General features: G+C 45.8%; 1 protein-coding gene across 13 annotated transcripts in view; it reads left to right on the top strand.

The window, feature by feature from the left end:
- sytl3 (synaptotagmin-like 3) overlaps window positions 1–25,372 on the top strand; it is a 242,705-nt gene that overhangs the window by 54,311 nt on the left and 163,022 nt on the right. For 12 of the 13 annotated variants that reach the window (XM_068044758.1, XM_068044752.1, XM_068044754.1 and 9 more), the window contains 2 exons: window positions 3,068–3,176; window positions 13,425–14,015. In XM_068044758.1, the coding sequence (XP_067900859.1) occupies window positions 13,906–14,015 (110 nt within the window). In that variant the 5' untranslated portion in view covers window positions 3,068–3,176; window positions 13,425–13,905. Of the gene's footprint in view, window positions 1–3,067; window positions 3,177–12,789; window positions 12,852–13,424; window positions 14,016–25,372 lie in introns of those variants that run through there. The other variant, XM_068044761.1, reaches the window with a different exon arrangement.

Below are 25,372 nucleotides of genomic sequence, written 5' to 3' on the forward strand. Positions count from 1 at the left end.
CTATTTCCTCCTTTGCCTCACATAACAGCCTGGGATACATCTCATCTGGGCCTGAGGATTTATCCTCTTTTAAGCCTGCTAAAACCGCTAATACCTCCTCCCTTTCAATGCTAATTTGCTCGAGTATATCACAATCCCCCTCCCTTATCTCTACACCTACATCGTCCTTGTCCATAGTGAACACAGATGAAAAGTAATCATTTAAAACCTCACCTACGTCCTCCGGCTCCACACACAGATTGCCACTTTGGTCCCTAATGGGCCCTACGCTTTCCCTGGTTATCCTGTTGCCCTTAATATACTTATAAAACGCATTGGGATTTTCCTTGATCTTGCCCGCCAGTGTTTTTCCATACCTCCTCTTTGCTCTCCTATTTACTTTTTTAAGTACCCCCCCCCTACACTTTCTATACTCATCTAAGGCCTCTGCTATTTTTAGCCCCCTGAACCTTTGAGGCCCTGCTTTTTAATCTGCTACCTAGCTCCCTAATTTCTTGTTGCAGGATCCCACCCCTCTTTCTACCTATTTCATTGGTACCAATGTGAACCATGACCTCTGACTGTTCACCCTCCCCCTTCAGAATGTCCTATAGCTGCTCCATGACATCCTTGACCTGAGCACCAGGGAGGCAGCATTCCATCCTGGAGTCACGTTTGCGGCCACAGAAACGCCTATCTCTATCCCTTTTATGATAGAATCCCCTATCACTATAGCTCTCCCATTCTTTTACCTTCCCTCCCGTGCAGCTGAGCCACCCGTGGTGCTAAAGGTCTGTGAAGGAAACCTGACCTGAGTCCGAATGCCGGACCCGGAAGTGCGACCCGACCTGAAACCGACACATGTCATCAGGTCCTGCTGGGTTCGGGTGGGTAGCAGGCCCTTACATAGTGCCGCAGACTTGGCTTTTGCTGCATTCCCCTGAGAAGCTATCTCCCCAACAATATTCAAAGCAGAATATCTGTTAGAGAGGGAGATGGACATAGGGGACTCCTGCAATACCAGGATGTGGAAAGGATGTTTCCTCTTATGGGAGAATTTAGAACTAGGGGTCACTGTTTAAAAATAAGGCGTTGCCCATTTAAAACAAAGATGAGGAGAAATTTTTTCTTTCAGGGTCTTGAGTCTTTGTAATTCTCTTCCTCGAAAGGCGGTGGCAGCAGAGTTTTTGAATATTTTTAAGGCAGGGGTAGATATATTCTTGTTAAGCAAGGGGGTGGAAGGTTATCGGGGGTAGGTGGAAATATGGATAATCAGTTCAGCCATGAACCTACTGAATGGTGGAGCAGGCTCGAAGGGCCGAGTGGCCTACTCCTGCAGCTAATTCGTATGTAACATGTTAACTCCATGTGCTATCAACTTCAGATTTTGCTTTTTTTTTATTCATTCGTGGAATGTGGATGTCACTGACTCGGTAAGCATTTATTGCCCATCCTTAATTGCCCTTGAGAAGGTGCTGATGAGCTGCCTTCTTGAACTGCTACAGTCCTTGGGGTGTAGGTACACCCACAGTGCTGTTAGGGAGGGAGTTCCAGGATGTTGACCCAGTGACAGTGAAGGGACGACGATATAGTTCCAAGTCAGGATGGTGTGTGGCTTGGAGGGGAACTTGCAGATGGTTGTGTTCCAATGCATCTGCCCTTGCCCTTCTAGATGCTAGAGGTCGCGTGGTTTGGCAGGTGCTGTCTAAGGAGCCTTGGTGAGTTGCTGCAGTGCATCTTGTAGATGGTACACACTGCTGCCACTATGCATCAGTGGTGAAGGGAGTGAATGTTAAAGGTGGTGGATGGGGTGCTAATCAAGCGGGCTGCTTTGTCCTGGATGGTGTCGAGCTTCTTGAGTGTTGGAGCTGCAGGCATCCAGGCAAGTGGAGAGTACTGCATCACACTCCTGACTTGTGCCTTGTAGATGGTGGACAGGCATTAGGCAGACAGGAGGTGAGTTACTCGCCGCAGAATTCCCAGGCTTTGACCTGCTTTTGTAGCCATAGCATTTATGTGGCTGGTCCAGTTCAGTTTCTGGTAAATGGTAATCCCCAGGATGATGATAATGGGGGATTCAGTGATGGTAGTGCCATGAATGTTACTGGCCAATTATCAGCCCTAGCCTGGATGTTGTCCAGGTCTTGCTGCATCTAGACATGGGCTGCTTCAGTATCTGAGCTGTCATGAATGGTGCTGAACATTGTGCAATCATCAGCGAACATCCCCACTTCTGACCTTATGATGGAGCAGCTGAAGATGGTTGGGCCTAGGATACTACCTTGCCGGACTCCTGCAGTGATGTCCTGGGACTGAGATGATTGACCTCCAACAACCACAACCATCTTCCTTTGTGCTAGGTATGACTCCAACCAGCAGAGAGTTTTGTCCCTGATTCCCATTGACTCCAGTTTTGCTAGGGCTTCTTGATCCATACCCGGTCAAATGCTGCCTTAATGTCGAGGCAGTCACTCTCACCTCATCACAGGAGTTCAGCTCTTTTGTCCATGCTTAGACCAAGGATGTAATGAGGCCAGGAGTGGCCCTGGTGGAAACCAAACTGAGCATCAGTTATTGCTGAGCAAGTGCTGCTTGATTGCAATGTTGAAGACCCCTTCCATCACTTTGTTGATGATCGAAGGTAGACTGATAGGACGGTAATTGGCTGGGTTGGATTTGTCCTGCTTTTTCTTAAGCTGCGTGATATTGGAACTTAAATTTCTATATTACATAGAAATGATCCTGAACTACATTTAAGGTGTAACATTCCCAAAATACAACCCTCGATACTCGAGAGAGGTCAGAGTGGCCCCGAAAATCCATGGGACGTGATTATGGTGATTATCCTGGGATCTTTCCAGTTGATGCCAGAGCTTGTGCATCCCCAATAACGTAGGACCTAATTGTATGGAACTGATGGAATGCATAGTTTGATTGTTGTCAGGAAGTACTGTTCTGGTGATCTTTGCATCCCTTCTCACATGTCAAATCACGTCAATCTGTGCAGAATGGTGAGCATTTCTACATTTGTAGAAATGGAAAGCAGGATGGGAAAAGCTAACATATCTGTTTTTGGTTCTCTTCACAGATAAATCCAAATCAATGTATGCCACAGTTGGATTAACTTGATTCATCTTTCCAGCATGCTGGCACCCAGTGGTTAATCAATTCAAGGTGTAATTTTCTTTTTAATTAAGGTAGGGTGTTCAAAGGTTAAGCAGATTTGATTTATACTTTTTGACCTATTGTTGGTATTAGTATTTCACAATAAGTAACTGCTTCAGAGAATGAGATGGGATGGCAGGATACTGATTTGTATCTGTAGAGTTAGCTTGTTTGCATTTAAATGGATGGCAACACAGTTGATTAATTTTGACTATGTTAAGAAAGAAGTAATAAGCTGCTATTAATATGGCATCCTTTCACTTCCTTGGGATGTCCCAATGTGCTTCACAGCCACCCACTTACTTTTGAAGAGCAGTCACTATAATTTTTTGGTAAATGGGCTCGCCAATTTGTGTGCAGCAAGGTTTCACAAACAGCAATGAGATGAATGACCGGTTAATATGAACCTTCGAGTTTGGAGCAGGCGTATGCCACTCAGCCCCTCGCATCTGCTCCGCCATTCAACAAGATCATGGCTGATCACACCCTTGCTTATTAGGAATCTATCTACCTCTGCCTTAAGAACATAAGAACAGAAGCAATAGGAGCAGGAATAGGCCATTCGGCCCCTCAAGCTGGCCTCGCCATTCAATAAGATCATGGCTGATCTGCCCCAGACCTCAACTCCTCTTTCGTGCCAGCTCCTCATAGCCCTCAACTCCCAAAGAATATTCAAAGACTCTGCTTCCACTGCCTTTTGAGGAAGAGTTCCAAAGACTCACGACCCCCTGAGAGAAAAAATTTCTCCTCATCTCTGTCTTAAATGGGCAACCCCTTGTTTTTAGTGATCCCTCGTTCTAGATTCTCCCACAAGAGGAAACATCCTTTCCACATCCACCCTGTCAAGACCCCTCAGAATCTTATATGTTTCAATCAAGTCGCCTCTTACTCTTCTAAACTCCAGTGGATACAAGCCTAGCCTGTCCAACCTTTCCTCACAAGACAACCTGCCCATTCCAGGTATTAGTCTAGTAAACCTTCTCTGAACTGCTTCCAACACATTTACATCCTTCCTTAAATAAGGAGACAGAAAGCATGAAACAGGCCAGTTAGCTTGACATCTATCTTGGGAAAAAATGTTAGAAACTATTATTAAAGACGTTATAGCAGTGCATTTAGAAAAATTCAAGGTAATCAGGCAGAGTCAACATGGTTTTGTGACAGGGAAATCATGTTTAACCAATTTATTGGAGTTCTTTGAGGGAGTTACATGTACTGTGGATAAAGGGAACCGGTGGATGTATTGTACTTAGATTTCCAGAAGGCATTTGTTTAGGTGCCATATCAAAGGTTATTGCAGAAAATAAAATCTCATGGTGTAGGGGGTAACATATTGGCATGGATAGAAGATTGGTTAGCTAACAGGAAACAGAGAGTATATTCTGAATATGTGCCCCCAAGTTCTAGATTCCCCCACCAGGGGAAACATCCTCTCAGCATCCGTCCTGTCAAGCCCCCTCAGAATCTTGTGTTTCAATAAGATCACCTCTCATTCTTCTAACCTCCAACGAGTCTAAGTCCAAACTGCTCTACCTTTCCTCATAAGACAACACCTTCATCCCCAGAATCAACCTAGTGAACCTTCTCTGAACAGTCTCCAATGCAAGTATATTCCTGCTAAAATAAGGAGACCAAAACTGTCTCACCAACACCTTGTACAGTTATATCAAGACTTCCTTACTTTTATACTCCATCCCCCTCGCAATAAAGGCCAACATTCAATTTGCCTTTCTAAATTACTTGCTGTACTTGCATGTTAACCTTTTGTGATTCATGTACAAGGACACCCAGATCCCTCTACAGCAGCATTCTGTAGTCTCTTCATTTAAATAATCTGCTTTTCTATTCTTAAAGTGAATAACCTCACATTTCCCTACATTGTACTGGGTGAGCTGGATGCTGGGCAGGGTGAGCCGGATGTTAGGCTGAGTGAATTACACACTGGTTTAGGTGGTTGAATGTTGGGCTGTGTGGTTAGATGATGGTCTGAGTGAATTGGATGTCAGATTGGGTTAGTTGGCTGTTAGGCTGGTTGAGTTGCATGCAACATTCCTACTAAGCTGCATGGGTGCATGGCCATGCTGCAACCTGGAAGGTACTGCATAGGCAACTAACTAATAGGCGGCGCAGTGGTTAGCACCGCAGCCTCACAGCTCCAGCGACCCGGGTTCAATTCTGGGTACTGCCTGTGCAGAGTTTGTAAGTTCTCCCTGTGACCGCGTGGGTTTTCGCCGGGTGCTCCGGTTTCCTCCCACAGCCAAAGACTTGCAGGTTGGTAGGTAAATTGGCCATGATAAATTGCCCGTAGTATAGGTAGGTGGTAGGGGAATATAGGGACAGGTGAGGATGTGGTAGGAATATGGGATTAATGTAGGATTAGTATAAATGGGTGGTTAATGGTCGGCACAGACTCGGTGGGCTGAAGGGCCTGTTTCAGTGCTGTATCTCTAAATAATAAAAAAAAAGAAAAAAAAAGGACCTGGGGTATGGTCAGCCCGCAGCTCCAACAATTTGTTCAGTACATCTTCCCTGGTGATTGTAATTTTCTAGAGTTCCTCCCTCCCAAATTAAAACTAAGTTTAAAGTACCAGTCTTAGACCCACTCTTCTCTCCCTCATACAGAATTTTAAATTCTGTAACATATTATGATCACTGCTGCCTAGGGATGCCTTCATTGTACAATACCAGATATAGTATAGCCTGCTCTCTGGTTGGTTCCAGAATGTGCTGTTCTAAGAAACTATCCCGAAAACATTGTATGAACTCCTCATCTAGGCCCAACTGATTTTTTCAGTCTATATGTAGATTAAAATCCCCCATGATTATCACCATACCTTACTGACAAGCTCCCAGTATTTCTTCCTTTATACCCTGTCCTAGCATGTAGTTACTTTTTGGGGGCCTGTACACCTCTCGCACTAGTGACTTCTTGCCTTTATGATTTCTCATCTCAACCCAGACCGCTTCTACATTATGGTTTCCTGAACTTAGGTCATCCCTCTCTAATGTGCTAATACCATCATTAATTAACAGAGCCACCCCGCCACCTTTTTCTAGCTTCCTGTCCTTCCTAAATGTCATGTATCCTTCAATATTCAGGACCCAATCTATGGCATCCTGCAGCCATGTCTCTGTAATGGCGAAGAGACTGTACTTATTTATTTCTATTTGCGCTTTCAGTTCATCTGTTTTTTTTTTGAATGCTACCTGCATTCAGATACAGAGCCTTTAGTTTTCTCCTTTTATTATTTTTATAACCTCTAGCCTTGTCTGCTGATTTACTCTTAGATTTGTACTCACTGTCCCTTCCTGTTTCGGTCATTTTATCTTTTCCCGTATTAATACCTTTCTCTCTTGCCTTGTCTCTACTCTCTGATTTATCACATCTTGCAAAATTTGATCCCATGCCTCCACTATTTAGTTTAAAACCCTCTCTACTTCCCTAGTTATGCGGCTCACTAGAACACTGGTGCCAGCACAGTTCAGGTGTAGACCATCCCAACGGTCCAGCCCTCACATTCCCCAGTACTGGTGCCAATGCCCCATGAACCAGAACCCACTTCTACCACACCAGTCTTTGAGCCATGCGTTCATTTCTCTAATCTTATTTGCTGTACTCCAATTTGCACGTGACTCAGGTAATAATCCAGAGATTATTACCTTTGAGGTTCCGCTTTTTAATTTGGTGCCTCGCTCCTCATACTGACTATGCAGAACCTCTTTCCTTGTCCTGCCTATGTTGTTGGCACCTACATGGACCACGATGACACCCCCTCCCACTGTAAATTCCTCTCCAGCCTTGAGCAGATGTCCCAAATCCTGGCACTTGGCAGGCAACACAGCCTTCTGGACTCTCGCTCTTTGCTGCAGAGAACAGTGTCAATCCACCTCACTATACTGTCCCCTACTACCACTACTTTATTTTTTGCTCTCCTCACTTGAATGGCTTCCAAAACTATCATGCCATGGTCAGTTTGCTCATCCACACTTCAACCCTTGCTCTTGTCCATAGAAGCTGCAAGAACCTCGAACTTATTGCTCAATTGCAAGGGCTGAGGCTCCTCCACTCCCACCTTCCCCGACCTGCCTGACTCGCAGTCATACCCTCCTGTCCCTGACCACTGACCAAAACAAATGACCTTATCCTAAGGGGTGTGACTGCCTTCTGGAACCAAGTGCCCAGGTAACTTTCCCCCTCCGTGATGCATTGCAGTATCTGCAGCTCAGCCTCCAGCTTAATGACTCCTCAAACCGCAGACACTTACTACAGACATGGTTGCCATAAATTGCCATGGCATGCAGGAGCTCCCTCATATTGTAGCCACGACACATCACCTGTCCTGCTATCTTTATTGTGTTAATTTGATTAAATTTATTTTTTCTTAATTAATTTTTCCCTCCCCTCTTTACCAAACTCCCTTCTTCACACTGGTGGGTAGGTCACCAGGCAAACTCCTGTTTTTTTAATGAATATTCTCTCACAATACTTTACATCCACCTGAACAGGCTGGCAGGGCCTAAAGTGTCATCATAGATTATGTACTCATGTCCTAAAATATGTCTTGAACCCTCAACCTTTTGCCTCAGAGGCAAGATTGATACCCATTGAGACTTGACCTCTCTCAAAGAATAAAATTGGTGCCTTCACCCCTTGTGTGTAATATCTGTCAAATTACAAGTTATGGTTGCAGTCATTTGTTATCTTAAGGTGCATGGAAGTGATAAATCGGAGATGATGTACAAGCACATTGCCTGTTCCAGAATCAGAATCAACAGAAGTGCAGTGATATGATGTGGAGCAAGGCTATGTTGCAGTACCAAGACACGCAACCTCTCCTGCATGAAACATGTGTGGGCACACGTGGCTTGAGCTCTGTCAGAGAAAGCCTGACCTCGCTCCATTTCTGTAATGTTCTTCATTCTTAACATCTGTTCCTGCATCCTTCGGTCGTCTGTGGAACCCTTTGCCCCATCCTTTGCCATCAGTTGCCTCTTTGATATTCTCTGGAACTCCCTTCCCCTCTCCACTTTTCCCTCCACCTCTGAAAACCTTCCAAAAAACATTCTTTGACCAAATATTTGGCCACCGCTCCTGTCATGGCTTGGCATATATTATTTTAACTATGTAGTTTATTCCCCCCGCCTCCATCACAATTCGTGAAGCTTTTTGGGACATTTTGTGTATTAAAGGCTCAATCTAAATAAAGTTGTTGCTGTTGTATATAAATAATATGCATTGCAATTTTACCCTAGCAGCCTTGAGTTGAGGTGAGTTTTGATTCTAAGTTAATAAAAGCACGCTACAGCCTGCCGGACTGAACATTGAGTTCAATAATTTCAGAGCATGACGGGCCCCCCATTTTACTTTTATCTTTAGTTATTTTTTCTTCTTTTTTTTGTGTTTATTTTATTTTAGTTTGTTCAGTTTGCTTCTACTGTGCCTACCCACTATTTTTATGTTTGTACTTGTGGCTGTTCAGTTTTCAGTCCGTTAACACCCTATCTGTACTAATGCTTTGTCTTTCAGCACACCATTATAAAAGATGTGGGTTTTCGCCGGGTGCTCCGGTTTCCTCCCACCGCCAAAGACTTCCAGGTGATAGGTAAATTGGCCATTGTAAATTGCCCCTAGTGTAGGTAGGTGGTAGGGAATATGGGATTACTGTAGGGTTAGTATAAATGGGTGGTTCTTGGTCAGTACAGACTCGGTGGGCCTGTTTCAGTGCTGTATCTCTAAATAAATAAATAAATATTGTTTGCCTTTGCTCCATGACCTTCTGGTCAGCTATTCTGTGACCTTGTCCTATCAATACCTTTTCTTTTGTTATCTCTTACCCTAACCTCGCTTTACTTGCTTAAAATCTTTTACATTTCTTCTTTGCCAGTTCTGAAGAAGGGTCACTGATCTGAAACATTAACTCTGCTTCTCTCGCCACAGATGCTGCCAGACCTGCTGAGTTTTTCCAGCATTTTCTGTTTTTATTTGATTCTAAGTTGCTGTCCAATGATTCTCCTGTTAGTTTAAAGATTACTCTTACTAAAATGATGCTCTTATTCTGCATGTTTAGAGATCAATCATATTAAGGCTTCTTAATGTGATCTTTTGCTTTACAAAGGAAATTATTAGTGATAGGAAAAGATGACATTTAGCAGCAACAGCATGCATTTATATTGCACCTTTTAACGTGGAAAGACATCCTAAGGCAATGCACAGAGGCACAATCAAATAAAAATTGATGCTGGGCTGAAAAAGGAGACATTAGAATTATAGAGTCATAATGGTACAGAAGGAAGCTATTTGGCCCATCAAGTCCATGCAGGAAATATTAGGAGAGGTGACCAAAAGCTTAATCTTCTCTAGGAGTTAAATTCCTTCATAGTTTCCTTTCTTGGTGGCTTTTTCCAACCCTACAACTCTCCCACAGCTTTTAGTTCCTCCGACTCTGCCCTTGTACATCCCTTCCTCCCTTTGCCCCAGCATCAGTGCTCATGTCTTGGGCCATCTAGGCCCTACTCTCAGGAATTCCCTCCCTTAATCCCTCTACATCCTCTCCTCTCAAATCCACCTCCTTGATTAAGCTTTTGGTCACCTCTTCTACTATCTCCTCTTTGAGCTTGGCATCCATTTTTGTTTGATTATACCTCTGTGCACCACATTAGGATGTCTTTCGACATTAAAAGGGCAATATAAATGCATGTTGTTGCTGTTAAATGTCTTCCTTTCCAATCACTAGAAATATATAATTACTACAAGGCCATGTCCAAAATAGTCCAGTTAGTTCCCATCCATTTCTGTACAGACTGAATGTCAATTCCATCAATCAACTCGATTGTTTCAGGTTACAGAGTTAAGAAACAATAGGGGTGCCGTTACACTACAGGGAATATTCTATAGCGGGAAAGATATGAATGAACAAATTTGCAGGGAATTACAGAGAGGTGCAAGAACTATAGAGTAGTGATAATGGAAGACTTTAATTATCCTAAAATAGTAGTAGTATAAAGGGCAGAGGGACAGAGTTTCTAAGGTGTGTTCAGGAGAATTTTCTTGACCAGTAAGTTGCCGACCCAACAAGGGTAGAAGGCATTGCTGGATCTGGTTCTTGAGAATGAGGTGGGTCAAGTGGATTAAGTGTCAGTAGGGGAACATGGTACCTTACAGTTTAGATTAACTGTGGAAAAGGACAAGGAGCAAACTACAGTAAAAATACTTAATTGTGGGAGGGCCAATTTCAGTAGGTTGAATTGAAAAGAAAGATGGGTAGGCAAAACTGTAATTGTATAATGGGCTGCCTTTAAAGAGGAGATGGTTCAGGTACAGTGAAGGAATATTCCCAGAAGGAAGATAGGTAGAGCATATAAAGCCACAGCCCCCTAGATGACGAAAGAGATAGAGAGTAAAATGAAGCAGAAAAAGGTGTATGCCAGATGTCAGGTTGATAATAGAAGTGAGAGCAAGGCTGGACATAGAAAGTTCAGAGGGGAAGTGAGAAGAGACTGGCAGCTAATGTAAAAGGGAATCCAAAAGTCTCTTATAGGCATATAATTAATAAAAGTGTAGTAAGAGCGGCCGATTAGGACCAAAAAGGGGAACTACACGTGGAGGTAGAAGGCATGACTGAGGTGCTAAATGAGTACTTTGCATCTGCCATTACAAGGGAAAAGGATGCTGCCAGAGCCATAGTGAATGAGGAGATGGTTGAGATACAGGATGGGCGCAGTGGCGCAGTGGTTAGCACCGCCGCCTCACAGCTCCAGCGACCCGGGTTCAATTCTGGGCGCTGCCTGTGTGGAGTTTGCAAGTTCTCCCTGTGTCTGCGTGGGTTTCCTCCGGGTGCTCTGGTTTCCTCCCACAAGCCAAAAGACTTGCAGGTTGGTAGGTAAATTGGCCATTATAAATTGCCCCTAGTATAGGTAGGTGGTAGGGAAATATAGGGACAGGTGGGGATGTGGTAGGAATATGGGATTAGTTTAGGATTAGTATAAATGGGTGGTTGATGGTCGGCACAGACTCGGTGGGCCGAAGGGCCTGTTTCAGTGCTGTATCTCTAAACTAAACTAAACTAAACTAAAAACTGACAAAGAAGAAAGGCTGGCTGTACTTAAAGTTGATAAGTCATCAGGACCGGATGGGATGCATACACAGGTGCTGCGGGAATAAGGGTAGAAATTGTGCAGTTACTGGCCATAGCCTTCCAATCCTCCTTAGCTACAAGGGAAAGGACTGCAGAACCATAAATGTTACACCCTTGTTCAAAAAAATGGTGTAAGGATAAACACAGCAACTGCAAGCCAGTCAATTTAACCTCGTAGATGGGAAAGCTTTTAGAAATGATGGGCTGGATCTTGTGCAGGAGGTGGGGGCCACGGCGCCGGCCAAAACGTGGTGGGGAGCCCCACCTCTGCACTTTTTCAGGCCCCGGAGCGATCCTCCGGTCTTTGACTGTCAAAGTTGAAGGAGGCAGGATCCCCATCCCTTTAAACACTTTATAGGGATGGGGAATCCCACCCACAAGAGCAGCCGGCCAATCACAGGGCTGCAGCACCACCGGGAGCAGTGGCCACTGCCTATACTGCAGAGGCCTCAGACCCAGGCCCAGCTTTGGAACCCTGGACCCGAGGTAGTTGAGGTATGGTCGCCGGGGCCAGTCCGGAAGGCCCTGGCGAGGGGGGGCTGGGCATTTGGTCCGGGAGGTGGTGGGGTCCTCTGTGGGCCACGAATTGCCCATGAAGGAGGGACCCCCCCCCCCGACCCAAGTCCGCAGGAAGGGTACCTCATTTTCCAAGGCTTCCTCCCCGCGGGGCAGAGGCCACCCCCGCCGCTGGTAGGATCCCAGCGGCGGTGGGAAGAGGCCCTTAATTGGCCATCAGTAAATTACTTAAGGGCCTTAATTGACCACTGGGTGGGAAGGCCGACGTTGGCCTATTCCGCCCCCGGGAAGGTCAGGTCTGGCAATCCGGGTATCGGGTTCCGTGGCAGCTGCTGCCACTCCAATTCCCCGGCTACCCAAGCCCCCCACCACCCCCCGCGCCATGGAGTCCACCGTTGGGACGAGTACAAGATCCAGCCCGATAATGCGGGACAAAATTAACAGTCATTTGGACAAGTGGCGAGGCTTGATGAAGGTTATGCAGTTGATGTGGTCTATATGGTCATTCAAAAGGTGTTTGATAAAGTGCCACATAATAGACTTGCCAACAAAGTTGAAACCGATGTAGTAAAAGGGACAGTGGCAGCATGGATACAAAGTAGTCTGAATGACAGGAAACAGGGAGCAGTGGTGAATGGCTGTTTTTTGAACTGGAGGTAGGTACACAGTGGGGTTCCCAAAGTGTTGATACTCCGCAGGCAGTGAGTGGTTAGGATCTGGAATGCACTGCCTGAGAGGGTGGTGGAGGCAGATTCAATTGTGACTTTCAAAAAGTAATTTGATAAGCACCTGAAGAAAAAAAATAGCAGGGTTACAGGGAAAGGGCAGGGCTGTGGGCCTAGCTAAATTGCTCTTGCAGAAAGCTGGTATGGACTCGATGGACCAAATGGCCGCCTTCTTTGTTGTAACCATTCCATTAAACAGGGAGTTAGATAAGATTTGTAAAGGAAGTATGTAAACAGATACAGGACATGGGCAGATCAATGAGATTAGAATAGAATGCTGAAGTTGAAGAGCTACCGCAGGCATAGATACAATGGACTGGCCTTCTGTATTGTAAGTTCAATTTCTACACATTGTATGAGAAACAATTGACTGGGAGCATTAAGTAATTGTGCAAATTGTAGTATTTTTAATAAATTCCAAGCTACCTCCATGGCAGCAGATACATTCTCAGATATCAGCATATGGTTATGTGATCTCATTTCTTAGGAAAGCACAATAATTGAATTTGGATTCAACGTTCAGCAAAGAGGAAATTTCTGTTAATCAATACAGTCAACAAACTGTTATACATTTTTTTTATTAATTGTTTGCAATTGACGAACTTTTTATTCAATACAATGTGACTAGTAGAAATTATTTTTATGACTATATGTAATATAGCTGGCCAATAGCTCTATGTTGGCTAGGTAATTATGCACTACTACTATTCAGTTTGCTAATCTATTACGTGCTAATGAAAGCTATGATGAGTGCAGTTGAAGGGACAAAGTTCCCGACAAGTGGGTACCATGAAAGCGCTATAAAAAAATAAAATCTGAGATAAGATGTACGTGTTCCAACTCAATAAAGAATCCGTGATGAGTACCTCAGGCTGACAGTTGCTATATCTTGTTCTCTTTGTAGTGTTCAAAGCTGCTTATAACTCGGATCAACACTTCATACATGAAAGGCAGTCAGTTCAAAGTTGGATGTTGTTCCAGAAATGTGGCACTTCACTGTGTTCCTAAAGATGCTCCAGAAAGCGAAGCACTGACCCAGGATCAATGTTTGGCATTTTGTTGAATTGAGTGACTGGAGAAAGAATAATTTTGAGTGTATCAGGCTGAAAGGAAAAGGGTGCAATCAAGTTTATGAAGTGGCAACGGGAAAGTGTGAAAAAACGCTTCAAACTGGAAACAGGAATACATTGGAGAGGAGTTTGATATCGAATTTTCAATCCATAAATTTGGCACAACAGTAAGAAGTTGATACCTATTGTTACTGCACAATTCAGATAACTTTTCTCTTAGTCCCTGGGTTTGGGAACCTGTCTTGACTCTCACATTAAAAACTGTGGAGTTGAACTGTCAAACACTCGGGACGCTAACACTGGACAGAAACCAGAATGGCACTGGATATTGATATCAAGTCTCTCAAAGGTCTAGAACGTGAAAAGGTTCTGGAAGTCCTTCATCGGGATGAAATGCTACGTAAAACTGAAGAAGAACGGATAAGGTAAGCAGCATAGAAATCTTATTGATCCTACAAAAGTGGTACCTATGACCTGTACATCAAAGTATATGTTAGAATTACGATGAACTATGAATGTTTTTTTTTAGTCATTTGTGGGCTATGGCTGTCGCTGACAAGGCCAGCATTTATTGCCCATCCCTAATTGCCCTTGAGAAGGTGTTGGTGAGCTGCCCACTTGAACTGCTGCAGTCCATGTGGGGTAGGTACACTGTGCTGTTAGGAAGGGAGTTCCAGGATTTTGGCCCAGTGACAGTGAAGGAACGGCGATATAGTTCCAAGTCAGGATGGTGTGTGGCTTGGAGGGGAACTTGCAGGTGGTGGTGTTCCCATGCATCTGCTGCCCTTGTCCTTCTAGGTGCTAGAGGTTGCCGGTTTGGAAGGTGATGTCGAAGGAGCCTTGGTGCGTTGTTGCATGCATCTCGTAGGTGGTACACACTGCTGCCACTGTGCATCAGTGAAGGAAGTGAATGTTTGTGCATGGGGTGCCAATCAAGCAGGCTGCTTTGTCCTGAATGGTGTCAAGCTTCTTGAGTGTTGTTGGAGCCGCACCCATCCAGGCAAGTGGAGAGTATTCCATCAGACTCCTGACCTATGCCTTGTAGATGGTAGACAGGCTTTGGGGAGTCAGGAGGTGAGTTACTCACTGCAGGATTTCTAGCCCCTGACCTGCTCTTGTCGCCACGGTATTTATATGGCTACTCCAGATCAATTTCTGGTCAATGGTAACCCCAGGATGTTGATAGTGGGGGATTCAGTGATTGTAATGCAATTGAATGTCAAGGGGAGATGGTCATTGCCTTGCAATTGTGTGACACGAATGTTACTTGCCACTTATCAGCCCAAGCCTGGATATTGTCCAGGTCCTGCTGCATCTCTACATGGATTGCTTCAGTATCTGAGGAGTCGCGAATGGTGCTGAACATATCAGCGAATATCCCCACTTCTGACCTTATGATTGAAGGAAGGTCATTGATGAAGCAGCTGAAGATGGTTGGGCCGAGGACACTACCCTGAGGAACTCCTGCAGTGATGTCCTGGAGCTGAGATGATTGACCTCCAATAACCACAACTATCTTCCTTTGCGCTTGGTATGAGTCCAACCAGCGGAGAGTTCTCCCCCTGATTCCCATTAACTCCAGTTTTGCAAGGGCTCCTTGATGCCATACTCAGTCAAATGCTGCCTTGATGTCAAGGGCAGTCACTCTCACCTTACCTCATCTCTTAAGTTCAGTTCTTTTTCCATTTTGAACCAAGGCTGTAATAAGGTTAGGAGCTGAGTGGCGCTGGCGGAAACCAAACTGAGCATCACTGAGCAGGTTATTGCTAAGGTGAGACCAAAGCAACAGTTAGAATCAAAGTATTGATAGAAAAAGGATGTGAGGGTCTTTGAAAGGGTGTAGAGGAGATTTACCAGAATGGTTCCAGGGATGAGGGTGTTTGGCTACATGGTTAGTTTGGCGAAGCTGGGGTTATTCTCCTTGAAGCAAAGGAGATTGAGGGGAGATTTGATCGAGGTGTACAGATTATGACAGGCTTAGATAGGTTAGACAAGGAAAACCTGTTCCCATTAACTGATGGTACAAGGACTAGGGGATACAGATTGAAGGTTTGGGGCAAGAGATACAGGAATGTGAGGAAGAACGTTTTTTTTTACACAACGATTGGTAATGACCTGGAACACACTAACCACGAGAATGGTTGAAACAGAAACGATCAATGGTTTCAAAAGGAAATTGGTTGGACACATGAAGGAAATAATCTTGCAGGCCTACTGGAATTGAGCAGGGGAGTGGGACTGACTGGATAGCTCCTTAGAGAGCTGGCATGGACTCAGTGGGCTGAATGGCCTCCTTCTGTGCCATAAATAAAATGTCTCAAACATTTCATAGTTGTATTGACCAAATGGTAAACCATAGCTCTGAACTTGCTGTACAAGAAAGATTGATGGCAGATTAATTTCTTCAATTATAAGATATGAAAGACTTAAGTGATGGGCAACCTGATATAAATTAAATGGATTGATGGTTTGATATTAGTGCATTTTGTGATTTGGTTTTTCATATTACTATAGTGATGGTGCCATTTTTAGCTATCTGCAGTATAGAAATAACTGGAATGGATCTTGTGCAGAAGTCCCAGTGTTATTTAAGTTTATCTCAGGAAGCATCCTGATTATCAATGACTTGGATGAAGAAAATTAAGTCTGTTGATTGCACAAAATTGTGTGGCACAGTAAGTAGTGTAGATGAGAGCAGAAGTTGCAAAAGGACGTTGATAATTAAGAGTGGGCACAACTGTGGCAGATGGAACTTCTGTGGTGAAATGTGTGGTTATCCATTTTGGACCCAAGAAAGACAGATCAGAGTATTTTTTTAATGGAATGTTAGCCTTTATCTCAAGGGGGCTGGAATACAAAGGGTAGAAGTTATGTTACAGTTGTATAAAGCACTGGTTAAAGTGCATCTGGAATTCTGCATGAAGTTCTGGACAGCACACCTCAGGAAGGCTATATTGGCCTTGGAGGGGGTGCAGCAGAGATTTACCAATACGATACTGGGGCTAAAGTGCTAAAATGATGAGGAAGGTTTGCATTGACAAGGCCTTATTCCTTTGAGATAGAAAGGGATGCTTAATTGAGATGTTTAAGATGATTAAAGTGCTTTATGTTGGATAGATAGAGATAAGCAATTTCCTCTGGTAGGGGAGTCCAGAACAAGGGGACATAATCTTTAATTTAGAGCTGGGCCATTTGGGGGTGAAATTCAGAAGCACTTCTTACAAACGGTAGAGGAGATCTGGAACTCTCTCTCAGAAAAGGCTGTTGAGACTAGATCAATTGAAAATTTCAGAACTGAAATTGATAGATTCTTGTTAGGCAAGGGATATGAAATGAAGACAAGTAAACTGAGCTAAGATACAGATTAACCAATATCTAATTAAATGGTGGAACAGACTTGAAGAGCTAAATGTCCTACTCCTGTTCCTATGTTCCTGTTAAATGCACAGGAAGGGACTGTGAGTAACATGGATGATTATAATGATTTCTTAAGATATGTTTTAAGTGGATAAAAAATGCCCATTAAATTAATTAAATCAACATAGGCAACTGGAGGATTTAAAATACATGGATGAATTAAATCTGTGAAAAACATTTTGTCCATAACATTGGAGTATTGGACAGTCCTGTAGCATCTGTGTACATCTTTGCCTGGAAGTATTTCTAAAGTTCAGGGTTGATTACTCATTGTTCATCCTATTATGAGGTCACCTGCTGGAGAAGGCACAGGAATTTCAAAGAGGGACCGAAAAGGTTATATTTCTTATCTAACCTGCCTATTATAGAGCACACCTCACACACCCAGAGTCAAGTTCACTCAGCCCAGCATCCACCCCATTCAGTCCAGCATCGAACCACCCAGTCCAGTGGCTAACTGATGCAACTCTAATATCAAAACACCCTACCAAGTATCCAACTCACCCAGCCAAAGCTCAGACTCATCCATCCGAAGACCAACTCACCCAGATCAACATCCATTCACTTAGCCCAACAACCAACACACCCAGTTCAACATCTAATGACCCAGCCCCACATCCAGCTCACCCAGTCCAGCTTCTAACCCACTCAGCCCAGCCCAGCTTCAGCTCAGAGCCCAACAACCAACCCACCCTGACCACCATCCAAATCGCACAGCCCAGCATTTAATTCAGCCATAAAAACAAGAAATGCTGGAAATACTCAGCAGGTCTGGCAGCATCTGTGGAGAGAGAAGCAGCGTTAACGTTTCAGGGTAGTGACCCTTCATCAGAACTGGCAAAGGCTAAAAATGTAATAGGTTTTAAGCAAATAAAGCGGGGGTGGGGCAATAGATAATCAAAGAGAGGGTGTTGATAGGACAAGGTCACAGAGAATAACTGACCAGAAGATCATGGAGCAAAGACAAATGGTATGTTAATGGTGTGATGAAAGACCGTTGGTACAGTGAGGGTGTTAATTGACAGAAAAATAGAACAGCCTGGCCCAAAGCACAAACATGAAAAAAAAGCAGTGGGTAGGCACATGGTAAAAAAAAATTAATGAGGCAAACTAAAATAAAATAAATAAAAAAGAAAAAATAACTAAAAACAAAAAGGAGGACCCGTCATGCTCTGAAATTATTGAACTCAATGTTCAGCAGGCTGTAGCGTGCCTAATCGGTAAATGTGATGCTATTCCTCGAGCTTGCATTGATATTCACTGGAACACGGCAGCAATCCCAGGACAGATATGTGGGCATGAGAGCATTCAGCATTCCGAAGGGATCGTTCCCTCTGTGACACCCTGGTCTACTCCTCCATTACCCCCAATCCCTTGGCACCTTCTCATGCAATCACAGGAGGTGTAATACCTGCCCATTTACCTCCTCTCTCCTCACCTATCCAAGGCCCCAAACACTCCTTTCAGGTGAAGCAGCGATTTATTTGTACTTCTTTCAATTTAGTATACTGTATTCGCTGCTCACAATGTGATCTCACCTACATTGGGGAGACCAAATGCAGATTGGGTGACCGCTTCATGGAACACCTCCGCTCAGTCCGAAAGCGTAACCCTGAGCTTCCGGTTGCTGGCCATTTCAACACACACCCCAGCTGTCAGGCCCACACATCTGTCCTGGGCTTGCTGCAGTGTTCCAGTGAACATCAACGCAAGCTCGAGGAACAGCATCTCATTTACCGATTAGGCACGCTACAGCCTGCCGGACTGAACATTGAGTTCAATCATTTCAGAGCATAACTGGCCCCCCTTTTTATTTTTCATGATTTTATCTTTTTTATTTATTTTATATTAGTTTGTCTCATCATTCATTTTTTTTTAACCATGTGCCTATCCACTGCTTTTTTTAATGTTTGTGCTTTGGGCTAGGGCTGTTCTATTTTTCTGTCAATTAACTCCCTCTCTGCACTAACGCTTTGTCTTTCAGCACACCATTAACATACCATTTGTCATTGCTCCACTACTATTACTGCCCTATTGTTTTTGCACTTCGAGATTTGCCTACATATTTGCTCTTCTATCTCCCTCTGACTGTTTGGGGGTCTATACTCCCAAACTTCCAGTAGTGTGACTGCGTTTTTGTACCGAAGCTCAATCCATATGGTATCAATTGATGATCCTTCTAACATATTATCCCCCTCACAGCTGTAATTGCTTCTCTATTAATTGTTTTGAGTGGCCACGTAAATACATTATTTATTTAGAGATACAGCACCGAAACAGGCCCTTCGGCCGACCATCAACCACCCATTTATACTAATTCTACACTAATCCCATATTCCTACTACATCCCCACCTGTCCCTATATTCCCCCACCACCTACCTATACTACGGGCAATTTATAAGGCCAATTTACCTACCAACCTGCAAGTCTTTGGCTGTGGGAGGAAACCGGAGCACCCGGCGAAAACCCACGCGGTCACAGGGAGAACTTACAAACACTGCACAGGCAGTACCCAGAATTGAACCTGGGTCGCTGGAGCTGTGAGGCTGCGGTGCTAACCACTGCGCCGCCTATTAGTTAGTTGCCTGTGCAGTACCTTCCAGGTTGCAGCATGGCCATGCACCCATGCAGCTTAGTGGGAATGTTGCATGCAACTCAACCAGCCTAACAGCCAACTAACCCAATCTGACATCCAATTCACTCAGACCATCATCTAACCACACAGCCCAACATTCAACCACCTAAACCAGTGTGTAATTCACTCAGCCTAACATCCGGCTCACCCTGCCCAGCATCCAGCTCATTCAGTACAATGTAGGGAAATGTGAGGTTATTCACTTTAAGAATAGAAAAGCAGATTATTTAAATGAAGAGACTACAGAATGCTACTGTAGAGGGATCTGGGTGTCCTTGTACATGAATCACAAAAGGTTAACATGCAAGTACAGCAAGTAATTTAGAAAGGCAAATTGAATGTTGGCCTTTATTGCGAGGGGGATGGAGTATAAAAGTAAGGAAGTCTTGATATAACTGTACAGGGTGTTGGTGAGACAGTTTTGGTCTCCTTATTTTAGCAGGAATATACTTGCATTGGAGACTGTTCAGAGAAGGTTCACTAGGTTGATTCTGGGGATGAAGGTGTTGTCTTATGAGGAAAGGTAGAGCAGTTTGGACTTAGACTCGTTGGAGGTTAGAAGAATGAGAGGTGATCTTATTGAAACACAAGATTCTGAGGGGGCTTGACAGGACGGATGCTGAGAGGATGTTTCCCCTGGTGGGGGAATCTAGAACTTGGGGGCACATATTCAGAATAAGGGATCTCCCATTTAAGACATAGACAGGCATCAAGATCGGCGCAGGCTTGGAGAGCCGAATGGCCTGTTCCTGTGCTGTACTGTTCTTTGTTCTTTCATCTCCTCCCTTCTCACCATCCAAGGCCCCATTTACTCCAAGTGAAACAGTGATTTACTTGTACTTCTTTCAATTTAGTATACTGTCTTCGCTGCTCACGACATGGTCTCTTCTACACTGGGGAGACCAAATGCAGTCTAGGTGACCACTTTACAGAATACCTCCATTCAGTCCGAAAGTGTGACTATGAGAGTCCTGTCGCTTGTCATTTCAATGTGCTCCCACTCTGACCTTTCCAGTGTTCCAATGAAGCTCAACTCAAGTTCGAATGGGCACTTTACAGCCTTCTAGACTGGCTCCTGGGTTGTCAGCTCCCTAGGAAGTTCCCTTGCTGCTCAACTCTGTCCATGGCCATCTGCTCCCATTCTTAGTGTTTTCTCCCCCAATCTACCCTCTTAAACTGTTTAAACTCCCCTGGCTCTTTAATTAGTTCATTTTAGCCCAAGTTAACAGCTAGTTTATGCTACCTGGGCCCACTGCCCTCCCCCAGCCATACCTGCTCTTTGTTTTCTCAATGAAATTGAACCTAATCCGGATGAAACTGCAAAGTACAGCTGGTGATGCCTGGATCTCCGATCCTGCTGTCTAGACCGTCCGAAGTGTCTGCGGCTACGGCGTGCGGTAAGTCCATTGCAGAGAAGAAGGAGCAGCGGGACCCTAGGGAAATAAGTATCACAGAGGGGAAGCCCTGAACACGCAAAAAGCCATGAACGGCTCCTCGGCCGCAACTTCAAAGCGCCCGCGGGAGATGGCTCGGAAAGCATCTGCAGCGCACTGTCGGCAATGCTGGTACCGGCGCACGAGGATATCGCTCATCTCCCGAAGGACGCGGATGAGCTTTCCAGGCGTCGATGGTGGGAACTGAGGAAATGGCTTATTACCTGCATCCCCTTTCCCTCCCTTCCCCTTCCACCCCCCCTTCTCCTTCCCAGCTCCATTCTCTCAGCTCACCCCCCCCCGCCCCCCCCTCCCCCCACAACCCCTTCCCAGCCCCCCCTCGCACCATCTTCCCCCTGCACCCCATTTCCCTGCACCCCCCCCCACCCTCTTACAGCCCCCTTTCCAGCTCACCTTCGCACCCCCTTCCCTCCACCCCTCCCCCTCGCACCCCCTCCTCCCACCGGCATCCTCCTACACCTGTGTAAGGGCCCTAACAACCCCACTGCCTTGTGGGTGTCTCGGGAGAGGCCAAGGCTAAGGGAATAAACCCTAACAGAAAATCCGGAGCGGAACCCCGTAGGCGGTAATGTGTCACCTTTGGCATGTTTCCGGCAGTTCCTGCAGCCATACCGGTGCCAAACGTCGTGCTCTGCACTCCTTTGGACCCCACCAGAAAGGCCGAGAGGGGGGTTTTGATGCTTGGGCAACTCTCAACCTCCATACATTCGCCCAGGCATGCACCATGGAGAGGTCACTCCATAGTCGCCTCACAGCGACTGAAACAACACGGAAGGCAGCAGTTACGGGTTAAAAGTCCAGCTAAATTGGCGTAGAGATTGGGTGCCACGGGTTGCCTTTGTCGGTGGGAGTGGTCATCGCACCTCACTGGACAGCTACCGCCCGCCTCAAACCGGGCAGCCCCCGGTCAATAAGGTTCTGTCCCGCCACAGTCCACCTGCTTCAATGGGTGCTTGGAGCTCAGGGTCACTGCCCGAAAAGTGGACTGCAACACCGCACCAAACAGCACGAAAAAAGGAAAGAAGGTACCAGCCCTTCGCTTTGCAAGCTGGAACGTCAGAATGATGTGTCCCAGCCTGTCGGAAGACCTTACACAAATCAACGATTCTTGGAAGACCGCCATCATTAACAACGAGCTCAGCAGACTCAACGTAGACATTACAGCACTTCAGGAGACACGCCTCCCCGCGAGTGGATCTCCAGCAGAGCAAGACTACACCTTCTTCTGGCAGGGCAGGGATCCTGAAGAACCAAGACAGCATGGAGTGGACTTTGCCATCAGAAACTTCTTGTTCAGCACGTTAGAGCCTCCCTCAAATGGCTCGGAACGCATACTGTCCATCCGACTGCTCACCACCTCTGGTCCAGTACACCGACTCAGCATCTATGCTTCAACACTCTGCTCCCCACCTGAAGCTAAACACCAGTTCTACGAGGAACTCCATAATATCATTAGTAGCATCCCCAACACCGAACACCTGTTCCTGCTGGGGGACTTTAATGCCAGGGTTGGGGTTGACCATGACTCATGGCCCTCCTGCCTTGGGCGCTTTGGCGTTGGAAGGATGAATGAGAATGAGCAGAGACTGCTTGAGTTGTGTACCTATCATAACATCTGCATCACCAACTCGTTCTTTCACACTAAACCCTGTCACCAGGTTTCATGGAGGCACCCAAGATCGCGCCGTTGGCACCAGCTAGACCTCATCGTCACAAGGCGAGCCTCCTTAAACAGTGTTCAAATCACACGCAGCTTCCACAGTGCGGACTGCAACACCGACCACTCCCTGGTGTGCAGCAAGGTTAGACTCAGACCAAAGAAGTTGCATCATTCCAAGCAGAAGGGCCACCCGCGCATCAACACGAGCAGAATTTCTCATCCACAGCTGTTACAAAAATTTCTAAATTCACTTGTAACAGCCCTTCAAAACACTCCCACAGGGGATGCTGAGACCAAGTGGGCCCACATCAGAGACGCCATCTATGAGTCAGCTTCGACCACCTACGGCAAACGTGCGAAGAGGAATGCAGACTGGTTTCAATCTCATATTGAAGAGCTGGAACCTGTCATAGCCGCTAAGCGCATTGCACTGTTGAACTACAAGAAAGCCCCCAGCGAGTTAACATCCGTAGCACTTAAAGCAGCCAGAAGCACTGCACAAAGGACAGCCAGGCGCTGCGCAAACGACTACTGGCAACACCTATGCAGTCATATTCAGCTGGCCTCAGACACCGGAAACATCAGAGGAATGTATGATGGCATTAAGAGAGCTTTTGGGCCAACCATCAAGAAGATCGCCCCCCTCAAATCTAAATCAGGGGACATAATCACTGACCAACGCAAGCAAATGGACCGCTGGGTTGAGCACTACCTAGAACTGGACTCCAGGGAGAATGCTGTCACCGAGACTGCCCTCAGTGCAGCCTAGCCTCTACCAGTCATGGATGAGCTGGACGTACAGCCAACAAAATCGGAACTCAGTGATGCCATTGATTCTCTAGCCAGCGGAAAAGCCCCTGGGAAGGACAGCATTACCCCTGAAATAATCAAGAGTGCCAAGCCTGCTATACTCTCAGCACTACATGAACTGCTTTGCCTGTGCTGGGACGAGGGAGCAGTACCTCAGGACATGCGCGATGCCAATATCATAACCCTCTATAAAAACAAAGGTGACCGCGGTGACTGCAACAACTACCGTGGAATCTCCCTGCTCAGCATAGTGGGGAAAGTCTTTGCTCGAGTCGCTTTAAACAGGCTCCAAAAGCTGGCCGAGCGCGTCTACCCTGAGGCACAGTGTGGCTTTCGAGCAGAGAGATCGACCATTGACATGCTGTTCTCCCTTCGTCAGATACAGGAGAAATGCCGCGAACAACAGATGCCCCTCTACATTGCTTTCATTGATCTCACCAAAGCCTTTGACCTCGTCAGCAGACGTGGTCTCTTCAGACTACTAGAAAAGATTGGATGTCCACCAAAGCTACTAAGTATCATCACCTCATTCCATGACAATATGAAAGGCACAATTCAACATAGTGGCACCTCATCAGACCCCTTTCCTATCCTGAGTGGCGTGAAACAGGGCTGTGTTCTTGCACCCATACTTTTTGGGATTTTCTTCTCCCTGCTGCTCTCACATGCGTTCAAGTCTTCAGAAGAAGGAATTTTCCTCCACACAAGATCAGGGGGCAAGTTGTTCAACCTTGTCCGTCGAAGAGCGAAGTCCAAAGTACGGAAAGTCCTCATCAGGGAACTCCTCTTTGCTGACGATGCTGCTTTAACATCTGACACTGAAGAGTGTCTGCAGAATCTCATCGACAGGTTTGCGGCTGCCTGCAACGAATTTGGCCTAACCATCAGCCTCAAGAAAATGAACATCATGAGACAGGACGTCAGAAATGCTCCATCCATCAATATTGGCGCCACGCTCTGGAAGTGGTTCAAGAGTTCACCTACCTAGGCTCAACTGTCACCAGTAACCTGTCTCTAGATGCAGAAATCAACAAGCGCATGGGAAAGGCTTCCACTGCTATGTCCAGACTGGCCAAGAGAGTGTGGGTAAATGGCGCACTGACACGGAACACAAAGGTCCGAGTGTATCAAGCCTGTGCCCTCAGTACCTTGCTGTATGGCAGCGAGGCCTGGACAACGTATGTCAGCCAAGAGCGACGTCTCAATTCATTCCATCTTCGCTGCCTCCGAAGAATACTTGGCATCAGGTGGCAGGACCGTATCTTCAACACAGAAGTCCTCGAGGCGGCCAACATCCCCAGCTTATACACACTACTGAGTCAGCGGCGCTTGAGATGGCTTGGCCATGTGAGCCGCATGGAAGATGGCAGGATCCCCAAAGACACATTGTACAGCGAACTTGCCACTGGTATCAGACCCACCGGCTGTCCATGGCTCCGCTTTAAAGACGTCTGCAAACGCGACATGAAGTCCTGGAAACATTGATCACAAGTCGTGGGAGTCAGTTGCCAGCGTTCGCCAGAGCTGGCGGGCAGCCATAAAGGCGGGGCTAAAGTGTGGCGAGTAGAAGAGACTTAGCAGTTGGCAGGAAAAAGGACTGAAGCGCAAGGGGAGAGCCAACTGTGAAACAGCCCCGAGAAGCAAATTTTTCTGCAGCACCTGTGGAAGAGCCTGTCACTCTAGAATTGGCCTTTATAGCCACTCCAGGCGCTGCTCCACACACCACTGACCACCTCCAGGCGCTTACCCATTGTCTCTCGAGATAAGGAGGCCAAAGAACTAGACTCAACGCTGAGTTCAGTCAT

The sequence above is a fragment of the Heterodontus francisci genome, chromosome 13, assembly GCF_036365525.1.
Source record: "Heterodontus francisci isolate sHetFra1 chromosome 13, sHetFra1.hap1, whole genome shotgun sequence".
NCBI classification, from domain to species: domain Eukaryota; kingdom Metazoa; phylum Chordata; class Chondrichthyes; order Heterodontiformes; family Heterodontidae; genus Heterodontus; species Heterodontus francisci.